This window comes from Xenopus laevis, chromosome 2L, assembly GCF_017654675.1.
Source record: "Xenopus laevis strain J_2021 chromosome 2L, Xenopus_laevis_v10.1, whole genome shotgun sequence".
Lineage (NCBI taxonomy): Eukaryota > Metazoa > Chordata > Amphibia > Anura > Pipidae > Xenopus > Xenopus laevis.
Window position 1 is genome coordinate 104,432,060 of NC_054373.1, and position 21,674 is coordinate 104,453,733.

At 36.3% G+C, this 21,674-nt stretch overlaps 1 protein-coding gene across 7 annotated transcripts in view; it reads right to left on the minus strand.

Annotated features, from left to right (window-relative positions):
• The window catches only part of gtf2ird1.L (GTF2I repeat domain containing 1 L homeolog), a 62,350-nt gene that overhangs the window by 4,184 nt on the left and 36,492 nt on the right, over window positions 1-21,674 (minus strand). For 5 of the 7 annotated variants that reach the window (XM_041582270.1, XM_018246965.2, XM_018246962.2 and 2 more), the window contains 17 exons: window positions 21,009-21,092; window positions 19,487-19,670; window positions 17,590-17,615; window positions 16,796-16,913; window positions 15,746-15,783; window positions 14,516-14,593; window positions 14,206-14,277; window positions 13,712-13,765; window positions 10,421-10,483; window positions 8,295-8,478; window positions 6,138-6,196; window positions 4,373-4,432; window positions 3,439-3,522; window positions 2,920-3,103; window positions 2,651-2,679; window positions 1,477-1,554; window positions 78-270 (listed from right to left, as the gene is read on the minus strand). In XM_041582270.1, the coding sequence (XP_041438204.1) occupies window positions 78-270; window positions 1,477-1,554; window positions 2,651-2,679; window positions 2,920-3,103; window positions 3,439-3,522; window positions 4,373-4,432; window positions 6,138-6,196; window positions 8,295-8,478; window positions 10,421-10,483; window positions 13,712-13,765; window positions 14,206-14,277; window positions 14,516-14,593; window positions 15,746-15,783; window positions 16,796-16,913; window positions 17,590-17,615; window positions 19,487-19,670; window positions 21,009-21,092 (1,588 nt within the window). The remainder of the gene's footprint in view (window positions 1-77; window positions 271-1,476; window positions 1,555-2,650; window positions 2,680-2,919; window positions 3,104-3,438; window positions 3,523-4,372; window positions 4,433-6,137; window positions 6,197-8,294; window positions 8,479-10,420; window positions 10,484-13,711; window positions 13,766-14,205; window positions 14,278-14,515; window positions 14,594-15,745; window positions 15,784-16,795; window positions 16,914-17,589; window positions 17,616-19,486; window positions 19,671-21,008; window positions 21,093-21,674) is intronic. The other 2 variants (XM_041582272.1, XM_041582271.1) reach the window with 2 other exon arrangements.

The window sequence follows — 21,674 nt, forward strand, 5'->3', positions numbered from 1 at the left end:
ATATGTATACAATTATCAGTGGTGGCATGATCATTTTACATAAAGACCTGACAGATAAAGGAATGTCATGCACTTACTCTAACTGTTTTATTACCACCATCTGGATTTGGTCTCGTGCTTTGAGAATTTTTTCCAGCCGATGAAGGTCATAGGTATTAGGGTTTCTGAAAGGGATGTCATTTGGCAGCCCTCTGACTTCAACTGCATCAGGATTATCCCTAATAAGTTTGTAAGGTATCAGAACTGGTTGGTCCATACCTAGAGCTTTACCTGCATTGCAAAGTAACAGAAATCTATATGACATAATAAATTAGGCAATTAAAAAAACATTAACATTAAAATACACAGCGTTTCTGGCTGGAAGATAACAGAATAGAACAATTGGCACTAATTCCTTGTTCGTGATGTAGTTCTGAAATTGCATTTAGATGAGACGCAGTAAATTGTTTGATTTTTTTTGGTACTGGAAACTATAGGATAAATTGTTTTTCTGAAGGATACAGTAATGTAAAGGACTGAAAAGGTAGTTTGTTGAAGCAGGCAGTTAGATAGTCCCTGAGTACTCTAGCAGGTTGAATTTTGATGCACCGTATGCCGTACTAAATGCAGCATGCAAAATGCTGAATTTAAATTTTCATGGAAGGATGATTCATCGTTTTATTAACCATAAATTTAAAAAGCTCACTACAGACAGACAGCTTAGAAGCCAACAGAGCAAACTAGTGACATCTGCTTACACTTTTGCCATGGAACAGATTCCAATTGAATAATGTTGTTAATTTATTAATGAGCAGTTCAGTACATCAGCTGTCTAATATAGCCCATCATGTGTGCGGCCTAAGGTTTTAGTGGTATGCCTGGCCCAAACTGTAGTTCTGCCAAGTGGACCCAAATTTAAATAAGCTTTAATATGAACAAAGTTGTTTTACAGTTTCAGAAAAAAACTATTTTTTGTTCTTAGAGGTGCCATACAAATATGTACAATATATACTTTTTATCAAAATGCTTAAAATTCAGAAATAGCATACTATTGTAGGATATGAAATCTGGTGCACTTTTATGAATGTATTATGGAGGTCAAATACAGATAGGCAAGGGTTTCTTGTGAGCGGCTACATATCTGTATTTCCCTAGTGCTAAAGCAATGGGAAATGTGAACTCAGAGCGCCTCCATTGATTCTGGTGAGCTTCAATATTCAAAGGCTTTATTTAAAGGTTATTTAGTTTTAAAAACTATACCTCACCTGCTCAATGTGCTACCTGAGCCATATGTCAGCACAAGAAAATGTCATCTCAGGGGGCCACAGTAACAAACATGTCTTATTTAAAATATTGCCAAAGCATCAGGGGTAAACCAGTGGGTGCCTTGCCCAACATTTTCTACATTCACTTGTAGTATGTAAATGCTGCCAGAAAGTATCCAATCTTGAACACCACTCATTGGAATCAGTAAAGTGTTTAACTAACCATACTTACCATATTTTACATTAAATAGTTCCTTTACTTGTTCACGGAGTATAACTTTTTCTCCCAATCTGTTGGCATCCTCATCATCTGAAATTAGATTTTTATAAAACCAAGAAAAAAAAACATTAAAAAAACTGAATTTTTGTGATGATAATCAAAATCTTAAATAAACACAGTTATACATATTGATAGTTCCAAATCAAAATGATATCGGATATGTGGAGATACATAGTGGCCCATGTACAAGCTGAAAATTAGGCTCCTTGCAGTCAGTGGATCTGCACAGGCTTGAACACTGAATCAGCCTGACTCAGTCAACCGAGTGTCTGTTATCAGGTTTTTAGTGCTAAAGATGATATCTCTACATGTGATCTTGTTTTAATGTACAAAAATCTTTGTATATACAATTACCCTTAAAGGGGACCTGTCACCTTAAGAAATAACTCCAAATTCTGTTTTGTGATGTTAGTTCAGCAAAATAAATTTTACTTTAAATTTAAAAATTATTTACATCTTGTTTTTTTTCTCTTTTTTTAAGTCTTGGAATTCACAATCACAGCAAGCAGGTAAGCTCCATTTTGTGGACACTGTTATTAAGACAAGCATTGTAACACCTCAATATCTTGTTTATGCACCAGAATGGGGGACCTGATGCCCATGCCTTTGCATTGGTTACACAATTATAGACTGTGAACAGGGAGGGGGGGTGCAGCAACATGTAGGAAATGCAGAATGGAAAGTGAAAGTAATAGCCTGCCCCGCCTCTATGCCTAAGGCATAGAGGAGGGGCAGGCAATAGATGAATGACAGCTGAGATATTTAAATACATTTGTAACAAGTATGGATGTTTTAATGGAAAAAAGAATTTGGGTGTCATGTCTAATTTGGAAAGGAATTTTACTATACAGCTTTTTATGTCTGGGTGACAGGTCAACTTTAATATCCTTATGTCTTCAATGAAATGAGCTTCTCCAAGTGCTAGTAATCTATTCAATGCTAACACTGGGAAATTAACATTGTATACTTATCAACCCCAGAACATAGTTTGCACATTGAAACTTTGTAATTCTTATGCAACCTCTGCAATCTACTGGAGTATATAGGGTTATAACAGTAACATTGTAAATTTTGCTAAAGCAGAAAACAGCCAAATAAATAACAGTTTAATCAAGTCGAGTCTTACCAGGTCTTGGGATGAGTCCTTGAAACGGCCTAATGAACAACAAAAAAATAAAGGTTATTAAGTATGCTTCCTAAATAACCTAACCAGAGGCTAGTGTGGTATTTTAAAATATTACTAATAATAAAATACTGATAATATTTTTGATAATTATATTTTTTAACATGTTGAACTCTAAATAAGTTTCATTGCCACAATATCAATCTCAGTGTATTTGCACTGTGGACTGCAAATCGGATGCTCTATTGTAAAATGATGCACCAGAGACATACCTTGTAACTGTGAATCTGATTTTATCAGCCACTGCTAATATCCTTTCTAGATTTTGTGACCCAAAAGTGCAAGGCTTCCGGAAGGGTATCCCAGGAGGAAGGCCCTCGATGATGACAGACCCTGGGTTGTTATTGATGCGTTTGTAAGGAACTTGGACTGGATATTTTATCCCTAGGGCTTCCCCTGAAATAAACAGATATCACAGTTCAGTCCCACTTACTAAAACAATCTTAAGTCAAACATCATAAAACAGCTGGAAAAAAGAAACAATCTCAAGCACATAAAAACATTCAACTATATTGGGTAAAACTAAGAAAGAATTCAGCCATATATAGCACAACACCCATAACCTTTCATTACATTTTCATTTCATTTTTCATTTTTTAACTGCCATTTTTGAAATTAAAATTCGTCTCCTTAATGCTGCTTTCCAAGGATGAATTTTCATGTCTTCTGCCGTTAAGGTCACTGTGCTAGACTTGGGCACTAGTCCCCAATCACACACTATGGATTCTCACCGTATTTTTTATTAAACAGGTCTTGTACTTGCTCTCTCAATGTGTTGGCAATATCAATGCGGGAAAGTCTGGCATCAAAACTCTCTAGAATGAAAATAAAGGAACAGAAGACAATTCAGTGATGTGGTACAGTCGCAAGTAAAAGTGAAAAAAAAATTCTGTTTATGTAGATTCCCCCATGAGTCCCCCTGACTTGGATGCATTCTGTCCTCAAGCTAGCCTTGGTTACTACTACCCTGACTTTGAGGGCAGAGCCACGTGTTAGGCAGTAAGAGCAGTTCTTTGTTTTTCTGTGCTGTGGAGTGATATAGGAAAATCACATATGCACATTCAATATGTTGCTGTATTGTACATTCCCCCACAGGGCAGAGAAATCTCCACAACTTGTTGGATGATTTATCTACATAAAACAGTAAAGCAGGATAAACTTGTGTGCTCCATGTACACTTCATCTACCCCACTAGGATTAGGATTGATCAGTCATTCAATGATTTGATAGATTTTCAGGCAGAAAATTGTGTTTGAACTAAACAGTTATATTATTTTTTTCTATTTTCAAATCCAGTAAAGATGCTTGGATTCTATGGGGCAATGTTTCAGTTTTGGTTTATTCATAGAAACCAAGTAGCATTATTTATTTATTTTATGAAAACAAATTAAAACAAATACTGTATACTGGTTGTTATAGATTTCTATTATTATTATTATTATTATTATTATTAACATGTATTTATATAGCGCCAACATATTGCGTAGCACTGTAGAACATAAACAATTTTTGCACCTGTTACAACAGGTCTTATTTACTTTTTCATAAAAGATATTCATACTCATATATTCATATATTTCAACATTATATATAATCTTGATGGTCAACGGTGTGCTTCGTTTCATAATTTATCAGATATTATAAAAGATATAAAAATATTTTTACCTTGAAAGCTAGGCCTCTTGTTGGTTTCATCTAATACAGCTTCATTACCTTTATCAACTCCTTAAAAAACAAAACAAACATGTTTTTTTCTTCTACAACCTGACCCATACATCTCACAATGCCTTATGTGCTAAAATTGCAAAAAAGCAAACTGTAAAAGGAAATGGGTGCATAGTGCCATATATTCTCCCCACAATTACTTTTTCCCCCAGATGTTAGACTTGGCTAAAAATTGTGAGCAAAGCAATTCAGATGCCAACATTTGCCTTGGTTAAGTTAACTGGCATTTTGAATATGTGTGTGTAGTAGCTTGTACTATCGCTGTCTTGGAGGCACAAAGGTGTAAATGGGGGTGCAATGTGCAAAAGGAGCCTTGTACTTTATGCTTGGTTTGTGGCTCGTGCAGCTTTGCAAAGCAACAGAAGCAGTACTGATTACTGCTACTCCATAATAGCTAAAATGTGTTTCAATCTCATGTACAACCAGGGCCGCCATTAGAAATCACGGGGCCCCGTACAACAAAATTTTTGGGGCCCCCTGGGCCCCGCCCACACTGACGACCAAGCTCCGCCCCATATCCCGCCCACATCGCAGTTAAAAGACCACACAGACATCAGCGCTAAAAAAGTAACCCCCCCCACACAAGTTGTAAAAAGCTATTGATGGTCAGGGCCCCCTTATAAAAAAAATTGGGGCCCCAAAAAAAAAAAAATTAAATTTTTTTTTTTTTTTTTAAAAAACATTGGTGGCAGGGGCCCCCTTATAAGTTAAAAAAAACTTGGGGCCCCAACAAAAAAAATGTAAAAAAAACTAAAAAATAAACAAACATTGGTGGCAGGGGCCCCCTTATAAGTTAAAAACAAATTGGGGCCCCAAAAAAAAATTTGAAAAAAAATTAATTTTTTTTGAAAAAAAAAAAAAACATTGGCGGCAGGGGCCCCCTTATAAGTCAAAAACAAATTGGGGCCCCAAAAAAAAATTTGGAAAAAAAAAAAAAAACTGGTGGCAGGGGCCCCCTTACAAGTTAAAAACAAATTGGGGCCCCAAAAAAAAATTAAAAAAAAAATTTTTTTTTGAAAAAAAAAAAAAACTGGTGGCAGGGGCCCCCTTACAAGTTAAAAAAATTTGGGGCCACCAAAAAGAAAATTAATTTTTTTTTAAAAAAAACAAAAAAAAAAAAAACAATGGTGGCAAGGGGCCCCTTACGAGTTAAAAAAAAAATTGGGGCCCCAAAAACAAAAGTTTTAAAAAAAAGATTGGTGGCAGGGGCCTATAGAATATTAAAATAATACATTGGTGGCCAGGGGATTAAAAAAAAAAACACAAACTGGTGTTCAGTAGAATTGAACTCATGGCTTCAGTACTTCAACTTCGCCTCCTTTCGTGACTTCGGGTCTTTTCACCGCTTCAGGACTTCAATTTCGGCTGTTTTCGTGACTTCGGGTCTTTGCGCTGCTTCAGGACTTCGGCTTCGGCTGTTTTCGTGACTTCGGGTCTTTTCGGCGCTTCGTGACTTCGGCTTTTTCCGTGACTTCGGGTCTTTTCGGCGCATCGGCTTCGGCTTTTCGGCACTTCCGCATTCGGCACTGAAGAGGAATGACGTACGGCTCGGGCGCTCGTAAGGGGGGCCCGGATCTTCAACAAAATGCAGCGCTGCCGGGCCCCCCTTCATGCCCGGGCCCGGTACGCTTGTCCCCCCTGTCCCCCCCTGATGGCGGCCCTGTGTACAACTGTCACTGCAATTACATTTTGTGTAGCCTCCTACCTAAAGTTTCAGGGATGTCTACAACACAGTTTTTCAGTCCTTCAGAAATCAAGTCAGGCCTAGGAAAAATACACAAAATAAAAATTGAATACTACCTCAAATCAATATATTAGAGCTAATATTCAGTGTTAGTTCCACAAATGCACAAGTAATTATTTTGAATAGCTGTTTTGAGAGCGCAGCAACCTAACAGATGCAGGCTTACATTTAACCATAGTGTCTTAATTATAGATTACATTTGGTTTAGCTTTAACAGTAAATATGTACTGAGGAAAGTACAATGCGATACCAGGCTGCGCTTATAACCTATGCCCTATGATTAATAGCATGGTGCCTGTAATTACAAACAGTGCTGCCTCACAGTATCAACTGCTAAATATAGTTTCTGATTTCATACTCATTTGTAAATAAGCAATCTATAATCAGCACAGCACCCACATATTATTTACCAAGATTTAGTACTTGGGAAATGAATGCTGACTGCTAATGATACATCCAACACATCTAAAAATAGAGTACATGTTCTGTGACTCTCTTTTAAGAGCCAGTAAGAGGATAGTAGATGCCTGTGGAAGGGATGTCAATACCTTTAGAGCAGGTATGTCCAAAGTTTGGCCCGGGGGCCAATTGCGGCTGTTTTTCAAATGTACACTGGCCCTCAGCCTTCATCATGAAATTAATAATAATGAGGCCCCCAGCACAGTGCGATCAGAAATCCCATAACAGTAATATTTGGGCACATTAGTGAAATGATCTGCCACTTGGTCTATACTGCTGCCTGTGTGCTGAAGGTGTTAGCAATAGACATGTTTTTCGCATACTTCTTTAGGGCTGAAGGTGTCAATAGACGTACTGACGTGCCAGTACAGTAAACTAAAGAAGTATGGCATCACTATGTGCCATTACGTGTCTATTGCTAATACCTTCAGCACACAGGCAGCAGTATAGACCAAGTGGCAGATCATGTCACTAATGTGCCCAAATATTAATGCTACGATTACTCGAGTCCTGTAATTTAATGTTAATGGTTCAAAGAATGTCAGGCTGAATGGTCGGCCCCCATACATTTTCACCTCACTAAATCTGGCCCTCATTGCAAAAAGTTTGGACACCCCTGCTTTAGTGAGCGAGACTGTGTGAACCACAAGTTTGGAAATGAAAGGTATTAAGCTGCCCATGCATGGCCAATGTTTATTGAGCAGATCAGACAGATATCTTGCAATACAGGTGAAGGTGTCGACAATTAGGTTGCAACATAGTCAGACCCCATACGCATGCTATTTGGGGACAACATGGCTTTACACTTATCCAATCAACTGTGACTGCATCAGAATTTGCTTAGCCAAACCACTTTGTTTGTGATAGCTGACCCATTCATTTACCAAATCTATGAATAAATTAAGTGGGTTGAATTTTGCCTTGGCATAGCATATATTTAAAAGGCCAGAAGAGTTTTCTAAAATGTATTTATGGAGGGCATCATTGGTCTACACCAAGCTACCACTGTACAGTATATGACATTGACATGACATATGACTGTGTCAAAACAATTTGGCAAGCTGATCAAAAACCACGAACAACCAGATTTTTTGAATACCCCCGCAGATCCAGTCACAAAAGGCCAGATGTGGTACTTTAGAGCCAATTTCCCATTAAAATTGCAATTCAGTCTGGATCAACAGAAAGTTATATGTATATACTGACAGTAAGAAAAAGCTGTAGTTTTACCATCTTGAAAATCCATCTATATTCCCCAAATTTTGGTAATTAATTATATGGTAATTATGAATAGTTAGTGTGGTTGCACACGTGGCTACTCGGGGAGATTAGTTGCCCAGTGACAAATCGCCTCTTCTTCGGTCAACAAATACCCCTGCAATGCCTTCCCACCGGCTAGAATGTAAATCACCGGCGGGATAGCACTCGGATTGATTCGGGTTACGAAGTTGCCCATAGTTTCCATCCCGCTGGCGATTTGCATTCTAGTGGGAAGGCATTGCGGAGAGATTAGTCGCCCGAAGAAGAGACAATTTGTCTCCCCATGTAGCCACGTGTGCCACTACCCTAAGGAAACATTAATGCAGACTAAGGACAATGTGACTATGGAAGCTTTTCCTAGCAGCTTAAGTCTGAAAAAGTCTCCAGCATTCACTTTACCTTTTCACAACAAACTGAATGCCATTACTGCATTCTAGTATCCTTCTCAGTTTTGTGATTCCAAAGCAGTTTGGTCGTCGGAATGAGACACCTTCTGGCAATCCTAGAACAAAGAGATCGTCTGGGTACATCAAGAACTTGGCATATGGCACCTTGACAGGTCCTGATGCTCTGATTGCCTTAGCTGCATAAAAACATACTGTTTTAAGGAAAGCATTGACTGGCAAAGCCATTGTTACCCATTAAGCCAATTGAAAGTTCATAGCATTAGTAAACAAAATAAGAACTTACAGGGGCATCACATTCTTAAATAGACATATTAATTCCCCCAACCAATTTTTAGACCTACAATATGGGAAAAAGAATTGGGGAAAACCCTAACAGGGCAAATTATGGGAGAATCTACGGAGAAACATAATCTGCAAATTCTAATCTGATTTAACAGCACGTATCAGTGTAGTCTGGCTATCAATGTGTTTCATCACTGGCAACACAGCCAGGGTTTTATGAGCGCTACATAATTGTTTAATTAACTGTGCTCTAAGATATTTTCCTTTATGCATACCTGTAAAGAACATATGGGGTTATGTAATAAAAGGCCCTAAATTTGCCCAGGAGCAGTAACCTATAGCAGGCAGCATTAACTGGTCACCTGTTTAAAAGCAAGCATCTGTGTTACTGCTCCTGGGCAATCTTAGTGCGTTTTATTACATATGAGGAATAGTGTTTTAACTGTCCTGTATTCAAGCCCCCAAAATATCTAGAGGTTGACCTGTTTTACCAATATTTATTGAAATAAATACCACAGGGTCTGCTTCCTCTGCGGTTACGCCCCTGATCAAAATGCCCTAGGTGTATGATTAGGCATGAAGCCACGTGCATGCTACCTGATAAATATCTATGAAACTGCTTATAAAAACATTCCATTTAGAGCAGAAGAAGATGAAATTTAGTACATTACTGACACAAAGCCACATACAAGTAATATGACATCAAAATGGATTTATAGAGTTCACAGATTTTCATTTCCTATAAGAGCTTAGAGCTGACCAATCAGGTATACGTGTGAACAATAACTTTTTTTGTCTTTCAATTACAAAAAAAACAGCATTTATCTTTTGTGTTTCTCTATTTAAAACAGTGAGAACTGTTGCTTTTACATGTATAATACACAATGAATATATAGTTAATAAAAAGTAACCCCTCTTGTAAAATATAAAAATATTATAAGTTACCGAAGAGTTTCATGACCATATAAAAAAGTGTTTTTATACAGGTCATGGAACTCTGAGGTAACTTCTAATATTCTCATATTTTGCAAATGGGGGTATTTTATTTATTATAATACACAAGTTTCAGTGAGTCTTGTGACAGAAATGACATCAGAACTCACCGTTTATAAGGATGTCATTTACAAGATATTCATAGCTTTTTTGTGTATTATATATACAGTACATATATAGTCAATAAACTACGCCTCTTATAAAATATAAGGATATTATAAGTTACAGAGGAGTTCCATGACCATATCAAAGCACAAGGTCGAAGGCCATGTGTTTTTTATACAGGTCATGGAACTCCACGTAACTTCTAATATTCTCATGTTTTGCAACAGGGGGTATTTTATTCATTATTATAATACACACTTTCGGTGAGTCATGTGACAGAAATAACATCACTAAGCTCCGATTATAACCAATAACACCACTAAGCACAGGTTCTAAGGATATAATTTACAGGATATTCATATCCTTATAATACACAAGAGTATGAATAGCCTTTAAATTATATCCTTATAATACACAAAGGCCAAGAATATCCTTATAAATGGTGACTTCTGATGTCATCAGTTATAAACAGTGAGTTCTGATGTCATTTCTGTCACATGATTCACTGAAACTTGTGTATTATAATAAATAAAGTACACCCTGTTGCAAATATGAGGATATTAGAAGTTACCTCGGAGTCTAAAATTATTAAAGTGTGTGAGGTTAAGTAGGATTTATAGCTTTTTACAAATGGTATATTTATATACATTTTCTTCCTAAGTTTTATTAAAGTTAATTTCAAACATAAAAGTTTCACATTAAGGAATCTACTATTCCTTAATAGCATGAATTACTTACCATATTTTCTGTTAAAGAGATTTTCTACACGTTTCCGTAGCTGCCTTATTATATCTCCTATTCCTTCATTCCACATAGAAACAAAGTCACAAAATAAAAAGCTTGTTAATAATATTATTGTTGTAAGTCTGTTAAAGGGGTGGTTCAGCTTTAAATTAACTTTTAGTATGTCATAGTATGATCAATTACAACCAACCTTCCAATTGGTCTTCAGAATTTTTTTTTATAGTTTTTGAATTATTTGCTGTCTTCTTTTGACTCTTAGGAAAGAAAGTATTGCCAATACCTGTGTTTGTTTTCAACGGGGTGCTCCCACTTTTATTCAAGGTGCTTCCAGACACTTTACAATGGATCAAACGTTTCGGGACCGCATGGCCCTTCCTCAGTGATACCCAACCATAGAGCGTGTACATATTTATAGACATTTCAACAGCGACCTCTTGTGGTGGTCGATACAAAATACTTTAAAATAATTAAATAACAGTGCAACAATGTTAAAAGCATCACAGTGTATCAATTTCACTTTCACAACCTGTTTCACAATGTGACTATCATTATAAATACATAAGAATGGATTAAAATTACTAAAATACTCCTTTATCATGTGAATCGTGAGTTATTATTCTCTATTTAACAATTGGTAACATTAACCCATTATTAATCAACCTGAGTGATATACTCCATGCTTACAAAAAACACTATTTACACTTTACAAAACATAGTTTGATAAACATACTAATGTTTGTTACTCACTGACTATAGTACAATTAGCTGGAAGATGCATACATCTCACTTCTTATTGAAGATGTTCCTTATTTTAATGCTGTAAGAAAATATATACAAATTAATAATGGCACGGACACATTAACATCAATAACGCTTTGGTGTAGGCTTAAAGAAAACAATTATATTTTCTTACAGCATTAAAATAAGGAACATCTTCAATAAGAAGTGAGATGTATGCATCTTCCAGCTAATTGTACTATAGTCAGTGAGTAACAAACATTAGTATGTTTATCAAACTATGTTTTGTAAAGTGTAAATAGTGTTTTTTGTAAGCATGGAGTATATCACTCAGGTTGATTAATAATGGGTTAATGTTACCAATTGTTAAATAGAGAATAATAACTCACGATTCACATGATAAAGGAGTATTTTAGTAATTTTAATCCATTCTTATGTATTTATAATGATAGTCACATTGTGAAACAGGTTGTGAAAGTGAAATTGATACACTGTGATGCTTTTAACATTGTTGCACTGTTATTTAATTATTTTAAAGTATTTTGTATCGACCACCACAAGAGGTCGCTGTTGAAATGTCTATAAATATGTACACGCTCTATGGTTGGGTATCACTGAGGAAGGGCCATGCGGTCCCGAAACGTTTGATCCATTGTAAAGTGTCTGGAAGCACCTTGAATAAAAGTGGGAGCACCCCGTTGAAAACAAACACAGGTATTGGCAATACTTTCTTTCCTGGGATTTACTACTGGCGTGTGGCTAGGCCAGGGCCATATATACCTGTATCCCCTGCTACGTTGTTGTCTTCTTTTGACTCTTTCCAGTTTTCAAATGGGGGTCAATGACACCATCTAAAAACAAATGCTCTGTACAGCGACAAATGTATTGTTATCGCTACTTTTTATTAATCATTTATCTATTCAGGCCCTCTCCTATTTATATTCCATTCGCTTATTTATCAGTGCATGGTTGCAACCAGATTGCTGAAACTGCAAACTGGAGAGCTGTTGAATAAAAAGCTAAATAACTCAAAAACCACAAATAAAAAATGAAAACCAATTGCAAATTGTCTTCGAATATCGCTCTCTACATAATACTTAAAAGTTAACAAAAAGGTGATCAACTCCTTTCATAATTATTTTTACATTTAGGGGCAGATTAATTAAGGTTCTAATTGTAAATTGGAATTTTTGTCAAAACTCCCAAATTCAAGTTGGAAATAATCCAAACTCGAATTTGAGATTCATCATACCTGGACGCTGGGAACAACTCGAATTCGACTATTAGCCACCTAAAACCTTCAGAGTTCATGTAGAAGTTAATGGCAGAGGTCCACTGACCCATTTGAAGATATTAATAACCTTCCTGACATTCGAGTTTTTTTCAAAGATTCGAGTTTTCAGGTCGGTAATATTTGTTCCAGTTTTAGATTTTCTATTTTTTTTCATAAATAAGATACTGTTCGAATCTCAAGGTAATTTTTGTTCATTCGAATTAAATAAAACTCTTATATTCGACCTTTGATAAATCTGCCCCCAAGAGATTGTTACCGTTCTCTAGTAGTAGAGAGAACAGATTATAGGTTGGAATTGTTGGAATCATTCCAAGACATAAAATGGAGCTCTGTGATTAAAGGAACAGTAACACCAAAAAATGTAAGTGTTTTAAAGTAATGAAAATATCATGTACTGTTGCCCTGCACTGGTAAAACTGATCTGCTTGCTTCAGAAACACTATTATAGTTCATATAAACAAGCTGCTGTGGAGCAATGGCGGAAATTGAAAAACGGCTATATGTCACAGATTAACTAATGGATAACAGATAACACCATTAGACAGACAGAGTTTATTTGCTATCTGCTGTGTAATCTGAGTCTTTTCTCCTTTGAATGGCTGCCCCCATTGCTACACAGCAGCTTATTTATATAAACAATAGTAGTGTTTCTTAAGCAAACACAGCAGTTTTACCAGTGCAGGGCAACACTGCATTATATTTTCATTACTTTAAAACACTTTTATTTTTTGACGTTGCTGTTCCTTTAAATGAACTGGTGCAAATGTACTCATATCTGAAAATCCAACAGGGGATCGAAACCATGGTTGCAGGGGACAACAGCAAATGTGGTGTTGGATACTGAATGGGGTAAAACAAGATGAGCATTGATCCTCCAATGTATGAAATTATGCTACATTCCAACCAAAGAGCTATTGCAGAACTACTGCAATATTCTTTTTAGATTTCACACAGCAATAATCTATCAATATATAATACAATAACACATTTTTCATGAGGTTAACAATTTTTTTACACAGCTCATAGCTTTCTCCTTGCCTTTCATGCTGACATTGGTTGGAATGTTTTAGTATATAGATATTGAATTTCAACAGCAGCTGATATTTCCCTTCCCTGATTAATAATGTAATCATGTATAATTGCCATTCACCTCCAGTTAACCTACCATGATATTATGTAAAAGGGAATTCTAGTAAGAAAGTATTTCATGTTCTATTAAATGTACAAGCAGGAAAGCTACATTGTCTATTTACCATCCAGGCGTTTGTCTTCATTCCTTGATTCTCCACAGGGTCTATCATCACAAACTGTAGAAATTCATAAAAAATAATCAGCAAAACCACACAAAATTGAATTCAGTTCATAAAAAATTACAGAGCAGTCTCTGCTCTTTTTTTTAAAAAGGTTTTTATTTTCCCGTTTTGAAACAAACAACACACTTAACAACAGACAATGTAGGCATTGGTGATAAAAAGTGCAGTTGGTCACGCAGGACCACAACATATCAGTTTAAGGCATCAAGGTACACAATCGGAGCAAAAAGTCTGCCACATGTTAGGTTAAAGTGAGTATTACATGTTACTTCCAAATCTCACAGGATTGGAGCACGCTTATATAAGACTCAATTCGCTGAAAAAGAAACAGTTATATTACATATATGTTCTCCCATATACACGCATTTATTGAGACTCTGGGTCTACTTCGGGACAAAGTCTCTGCTCTTTTAGTAGTGTAAACTTAATTATACCTTTTCCAGTGTCCAGCACATAGCTTGGGTCCTCTGGAGTCAAATGACTTTTCACACACTCTGCTAATCCATCTGAAAGAAAAAAAGAAGTAGTTATGCAGTTATGAGACAAGGTTGCTCATAGAATCCAATGGGTAAAAAAAAAAAATTTCTGTCAAAAAAATGTCGCCCATTGCCTTCAATGCATTTCGACAAATATTCGCCATTTCGCAATTTTTTTGAGAAGTGAAACGGGTCAGATTCGCCCATCACTACAATACTCTACACTACCGGTTAAGACACTACATCAAAGCAAATACTGATTATGTACCTGGAAATGTGACTTGCATTATAGGGTCTTCAGGTTCCAACTTAATATTTTTAATTCCACTTGGTTCGCTTGATGTACCTGTTAAATAAGGAATTATTTAGATGAGTCAAACCAAGTTGCATGAATAACAGATCATAGCATGCAACGATAAAGAACTAGTAACACGTAAAGATAATAGTTTAATTGCTATGATAGTATCAATATCACTCCCGCTCAAAGCAAATTTTTAACTGATGTAGTCTTTTTAACCAAGGTTATATTAGTCAATGAGCATCATAAGCCAGACACTAATTTGTGTGTGAATATAATGTTAAAATAAAACTATAAATGACCATGTGCAGTGTCTGGTGCTAAAAAATTAAATTCAATATCAGGATTTTGCCATGAATAGGGAATAACATGGCAAAACATTTGTGAACAAATCATTTCCGGAAAAAGCAAGGTGTAAAAACATGATTGAGAAGAAATATGCCCTTATAGAGATGATTTATGTTTTTAGTTAGAAAAAAAACCCACATTTCTTAATCCACACTTGTAATTTAAATCACAGATAAATGTTCATAAGGGATGTTAGAGGTTAGCCCTGGCAATGACCTGTGAAGCCATATGGGGCAAAACGGTGTTCAACTGATCAAAGCAGTTGCTAAACGGACACCTTTAACCTTCTTTGATAAATGAATCGGATCATTAAAACACATTTCCCGTCTATTTTCCCCAGTTTGTTAGTTGATAAATCTGCCAAGTAGAAATGCATTACTGCTTTAAGTCTGATGCCAACATCAATACCAAACAATCGGACTGTTTTATGTCCTATGTGGTGACAATCTTCCCTTTAAACAGTACATTCATACACACACAAATGATAATGCCAGCTTGCGTTGCCTGTGCAAACATTTTTGTATAAGCAACTGTTTAAAAGTGTGCACAAAAAATTATTTGTGTGCACACAACTAAAACACACAGCAGTGAGGTTTCTCATACTGAACAGAGTAGGCAATGAGCCAGAGAGGGCTCTGTGGCCAGTAAAGCATGTTGTAATATATGAAACAATGGAGTAGCACCATGATTGATGGGTTTAAAGCTTTTAATGGTTATATATTTTATCACATGTTAACTGTGTGTTACATTTCAAAAAGAGGTATCTGTGGTATCTGTTTCCCACCTTTACTATGTATGGCATTTAAAAAGTCACAAGAGGGCCTTATATACACTACACTATATACACTATACCTGGTTCGCATTCATCTGATATGCTGCTTTTTTCCGATCTGTGGAAAAAGCAATGTGGTAAGTACAATGCAAATAGAACCCATTGTAGAATGAAGTACAAAGCATACTTTATGGACCTAATTGCCACACTTATATAAAGTTTTTTATTCTTTATACAGTTATTATCCATTTAGCTTTGTATGTAGGCCTGATCAGTCATTGACACTGAGAGAGAATGCACAAACGTGTTTTTAAAGGAACAATAACACCAAAAAATTTAAGTGTTTTAAAGTAATGAAAATATAATGTAGTGTTGCCCTGCACTGGTACAACTGATCTGTTTGCTTCAGAAACACTACTATAGTTCATATAAACAAGCTGCTGTGGAGCAATGGCGGGAATTGAAAAACGGCTTAATGGCACAGGTTAACGAATGGATAACAGATAACACCATTAGACAGACAGAGCTTATCTGCTATCTGCTGTGTAACTTGAGCTTTTTCTCCTTTGAATGGCTGCCCCCATAGCTACACAGCAGCTTATTTATATAAATAATAGTAGTGTTTCTTAAGCAAACACAACAGTTTTACCAGTGCAGGGCAACACTGCATTATATTTGTATTACTTTAAAACACTTTTATTTTTTGAAGTTACTGTTCCTTTAAGGTAAGAATATACAAATGACGGATGTTGTCGCAGCATTCATCCGACACATGCTGCATGCTGCGTCTGCATCCGACAGTCATGTTATATGAACGCTGCGACAACATCTGACATTGCTATTGGTTACCATATTTCCGTTGCAGACGATTTGACGCCTGCGTTTTGGCGCAGCGTGTCGGATTCGCCGGAATCACAGGGAAGTCGCCCGTGGAGTTCTGCCATTAAGCTAAAAAACCCACAAACCTGGGATTTGATTTCTATTCATTCTTCACATATTTAAATTTTTTTACATGCCCAGCTAAGATCTGATTTAGTGTGCCCTATGCACTGACATGACATACCTTATAAAACACACTGCAGTACTATAAATCTGTTTTATTTCTAGTGTTGTAAATATTTTGTACGGACCTGCTTCCAATGGGGAACCCCAGCATGTCCAGAGCAGCTGCCTTCTGGCTTTCGCTACAAGCCTCTTCTCCTGGGCTGGAAGAGTCGGACTTTGTGGTTTCTTTGGTAAATGTAGTACCTGGTTATGGTTATGCATCAGGTTTTGTGATTGAGCATTTTAATAGCCCAACACATCAGTGTATTTAATTAAATTAATTCAAGTTAACATAACAACAGGGTAAAAAATAAACATAATTTGTGATTTTCAACATATCTCAATATGAAAAGAAATAAAAATAATGAAAAAAGGCAGTATACATCTTTTTCAACATAAATGCATTGAATAGTGCTTGTGCTGAACATAGTTTTTGCCAGTTGTTTCAGACTTGTAAATCAATGGTTGTTTCTTAATATATATTTCTTGAGCTTAATAGGAGAAACAGGGCAATTGAAGCTGCTCCATGTTTGGTCCTTGTAAGATAGATAATTAGATTACCAATATACAACAAACTCATCCCTTCCCCTCTGTGTTTTGTTAGCAGGAGTCCATTATACAGGGAGATTATCTGTGCACTGGCAATATAATTATCTACCTCTCAAGGACAAAACACTGAGCAGCTTCAGTCTCTCTGTTTAGCTCAAGAAACAAAAAACATTAATTTCTGTTATTGAAACAATAGGCAAAATGTATGTTTAGCACACGCTACTGAACTCATGGTGAGAAGATGGTATGGAGCCCCCTTAATTTGTACTTCTGTTTACTTTTAATAGCCGCAACAGCAATATGAATGAAAAAATAAATGAAAAAAACTTACCATCAAATATTCGTTGATGGAACATGCTGCAAATTAAAATTCAAAACAAGGTTTGTAAAACTACGAATTTGTACATAGGAAGACAAAAAGACGGACAGGCTATTATCGATTATTAAATAAAATTATTTTTCTATATGATGAAGTTTGCCTAATTCATGTCCCTAATGGATGTGTTTATTGAGACAACAAGCAGTATGTGATATGCTTACTCCTTGCACAGGACATGGAGAGGCAATTATGTCTGTACCATCATCCCATTCAGCCACCATTCTCAATTAAATTTACCCTCCTTGTGCCAGCCAACCTTGGCTGCCAGTTGGTAAAGGTAAAATGCCTGTGAGGCTTAGGCCTTAAGGTGAATGTGTGGCACACCAACACATTTGCTGCTTAAATCCTAGCCAGTGGGCATTATTGGGTTTTACTGAGCTGGAGCAGGCATACCACCAGCCCATCCATCACAAGTACAACATTTTCAGTCAATAAAGTGAAATTAGGATTTGAAAATTGCAACCATGTACAGTACCACATATAAAGAAGAAAAAATACCCATAGAGCCCATATGAGATTGGCTTCTGTGAATTAGCGAAGAACACTGTGCCTTTTTCCCCACTTATCATTTATTGCCAGAGTCTAATACAAGAGTTTACTATGCCTATGCAGGGATGCCAGCAAAAGTCACTGTTATTCAGGCTAAAACAGTTAAGGATTTTGTATGCAGAAGAGTAATGTGATGTTTAGTATTTACAAGATGTGCATTGACATACATTTAGAGATATGCACCATTTTACATGTTATGCCTGCAATAATAACTTTATGGGCAAAGTAGCTGTTCAGAAATAGAGCTCAGCTTAAAACTATAATTTCAATGGACCTTTTTGCCTCAATCAGCAGGGACCAGGGTTTGGGTTGACTGCTGCACAAAGTTTGCAGGCCGTGACCCCCTAGTGCCCTACTTCTGCCGGACGCAATCCTTTTAATATACTCGTGTACCGGCATGCCCCCTTCCCATATAAGTAGTGGCTCGCGGCGGGTTAGGGTCAAGAGTGGGTTCATGTCGAGGTTTCGAACTGCACATTACTAATATATGTGTGTGTGTGTGTGTATGTGTATATATAAAATTATGCAGAAAGGAATGCTCTGCACACAATGTAAATTATGACTCATGCTTTGAAATATAATACATATATGCAAACAGGTTAATGATATTTTTAATGTTACTCTTTAGACAGAGTATTGCTACCTTAAGGCTGAACCTTCATACTAAGCTATATACAGCCTGAAAAGTCAATATAAGAGACACACAGAACAATAAATATGTGATTTAAATCACAGGCTAACCTACACGCGGAGGGTAGGACACTGCGGGTCGGAGTCAAACCACCAGCGTTCTGGTTCTGCCAAGAGCATAGGCGAGCAATTGAAGGGATGATTTGATATGCATAATTCTTACTACAAAATTGTGAGTGCATTTTTATAAAGATTTTTTAAGTAATAAAAGGATTTATCAGTGTGTTCCGCATCTGTCTGCAGCACGGATCACACTGGGAGGATATTCCATCTACATCTGTTATAGGCTGGTTTTATATTGAAACGTTTGTAAGTACCCACCTATCACCTACACGTGGTGTTCAATTAATGAATAGGAACACAGTATTTCCAATACAAATTACTACATTATACATTATACATTATACATTCCCTATTTGTTATATTCCCTTTCCCCTAGCTTTTAAGTGCTGACCTCTACAGTCTGTTGTGCTTTTTCTGGTTGAATATTATACTCGAGGAGAACGAGTTTTTGGGTCGGATTAAAGGGGCAGTTCCAGAAACTTTTTTGTTTTTGCAAGAAAAAACGTTTTTTGGTTTAAATCACAGGCTGCAACAAGAATAAAATTACCTTTTCATAGTAAAATGAATATTATGCCTTTCTTCCAAAATTCTTTTTAATTTGGGTACACCGTAGGTACATGGCCTTTTAAAGGGAATTTTATCCGGGATTCCTTTTATCTCCACAGCTTCAGGATGACAGGCAATCTTACGGTATGGCACAGGAACCATGTGGTCAAGCCCTAGAGCTTCAGCTGCAATAGAAGCAATATGCTTTGTAAAACAATTGAATGTATTTGTAGTTAATCCCTAAGGATTATAATTCTTTCTGCTTTCTGTCTGTACCTGAAAATGAATAATGCTGTAGCACAGTAGTTAATATTGCTGCCTCAAAACAATCTTTGTGGTGCCTGTGTGAGTCTACTCAGTTGCACTTGTTTCCTCCCACATCCCTGGTCCTAGCTTTTGTGTGTGTGTGGGAGAGCATGCTTGCAAGTGACAGAGAACTAGTTTTCTGCAAGGGAACCCCAGGGAATAGTCAGCCCTCCAGATGGATTTAGGGCCTGAGCTATAGGGGCAATTAAGGTAGAATGGAGCAGAACAAGTTGATCTAAACTTAGATGCTTAAATGTGTACTAAACCCCGTGTTTTCAGCATGAGTGTATTGAATTGGATTTGTGCTGAACATACTTTTTGCCTATTGGTTTATTCATAAAAAAATCTATGGGTTTTATCATCTGTTAAACTAAGCAGGGAAACTGAAGATACTCCTTGCAATGTATGTAATTAGATTAACACTGCACGGATAATCCCCCTGCATAACAGATTTAATATACAATATGTCTTATAGGTACTAATAGATAATGCTGGCAATAGCAGCTATTATTTAAGTCTTCTACATGTTAGAAAATGAAAGCTCCTAAGGCAAGTGACACAAGCTAAGATTCGGGGAGATTTAGTCACCCGGTGACAAATCATCACAAATCACACTAATCTCACCGGCAGGATGGCACTCGGAGTGCTTGATTTTCTGAAGTTGCCCGAAGTTTCCTTGTGAGGCAACTTCAGGCGACTTTGGAAAACAAATTGCCCCAAGTGCCATCCCACCATCGATTTAGATTGTCGCCAGTGGGAAGGCTTTTCTGGGAGATTATTCGCCCGAAGAAGAGGCCATTTGTTGCTGGGCAACTAAATCGACCCCAAATCTTAGCGTGTGACTAGTCTTACTGGTCGCTAATGAAAATTGTGCAGTTTAGCACCTATGTTTGTAATTGTTGCAAAACAATTTTATTGCATTATGGGGGCTTATGCGTAAATATATATATATATATATATATATATATATATATATATATATATATATATATATATATATATATATATATATATATATATATATATATATAAAACTATGCAAGTGCTGATCCTCTCTATACTATTAATGCAACTTTGATCGTGCACCACCTGCTATATATTGATCTGAGTAATGACATGTCTATGACTATGTCTCTATATAACAGGCTTTATTGCTAAGTTACTTTAAATAATATCAGTTCATTTCAGAAAAGTGATAATATGCAACAGCTACTCACCATATCTGCTGTTAAATAGGATCTGCACACACTCTCTGAGTGTATTAATATCCTCAGTCTCCTTTAAGAAACTGTCCCATTTATCTGTCAATATAAAACACTGTTTAATAAACTGTACTGAGAAAGAGAAGTTAAAAGGCTGGTGCACATTAAAAGTGAAACCACTATAAAAACATAACCTCAGAGATTTAGAACATTCTTAGACAAACATATTAAAAGCTAACAATCCATGTTATGTAAATTCCTCTAAAATTCTAAATACTGAATTGTGGTTATTAGCTTTTCTCACTGAAACCATGTGATGTGTAATGCCTGTATAACAAAATAATGAAATTTATTTTTTCAGCATATAGTTAGGAGAGACTCAGTCTATGTACCTGCTTGTTGGACAGCAAAGAATTTTGCTAAAGTCATGTGACATAAGCAAGTAAGTGACCATTGCAACGATCAGGCCTTATATATTATATTTACTTGACCTTAAAATAAATGCTAATAGGAGTTTGCTCACACCAAATACATTTTTCTGTTATTGACTTTTATTACAGCGCCCCATCTGTGTGGTATTTTGCAACTGTAATTCAGCAACACCTGAATGGTTAATACAACAGTTGAAATGCAGTAATTAATAATATTAATTAGCAAGTGCAGCCTCTAGATCATGTAAGA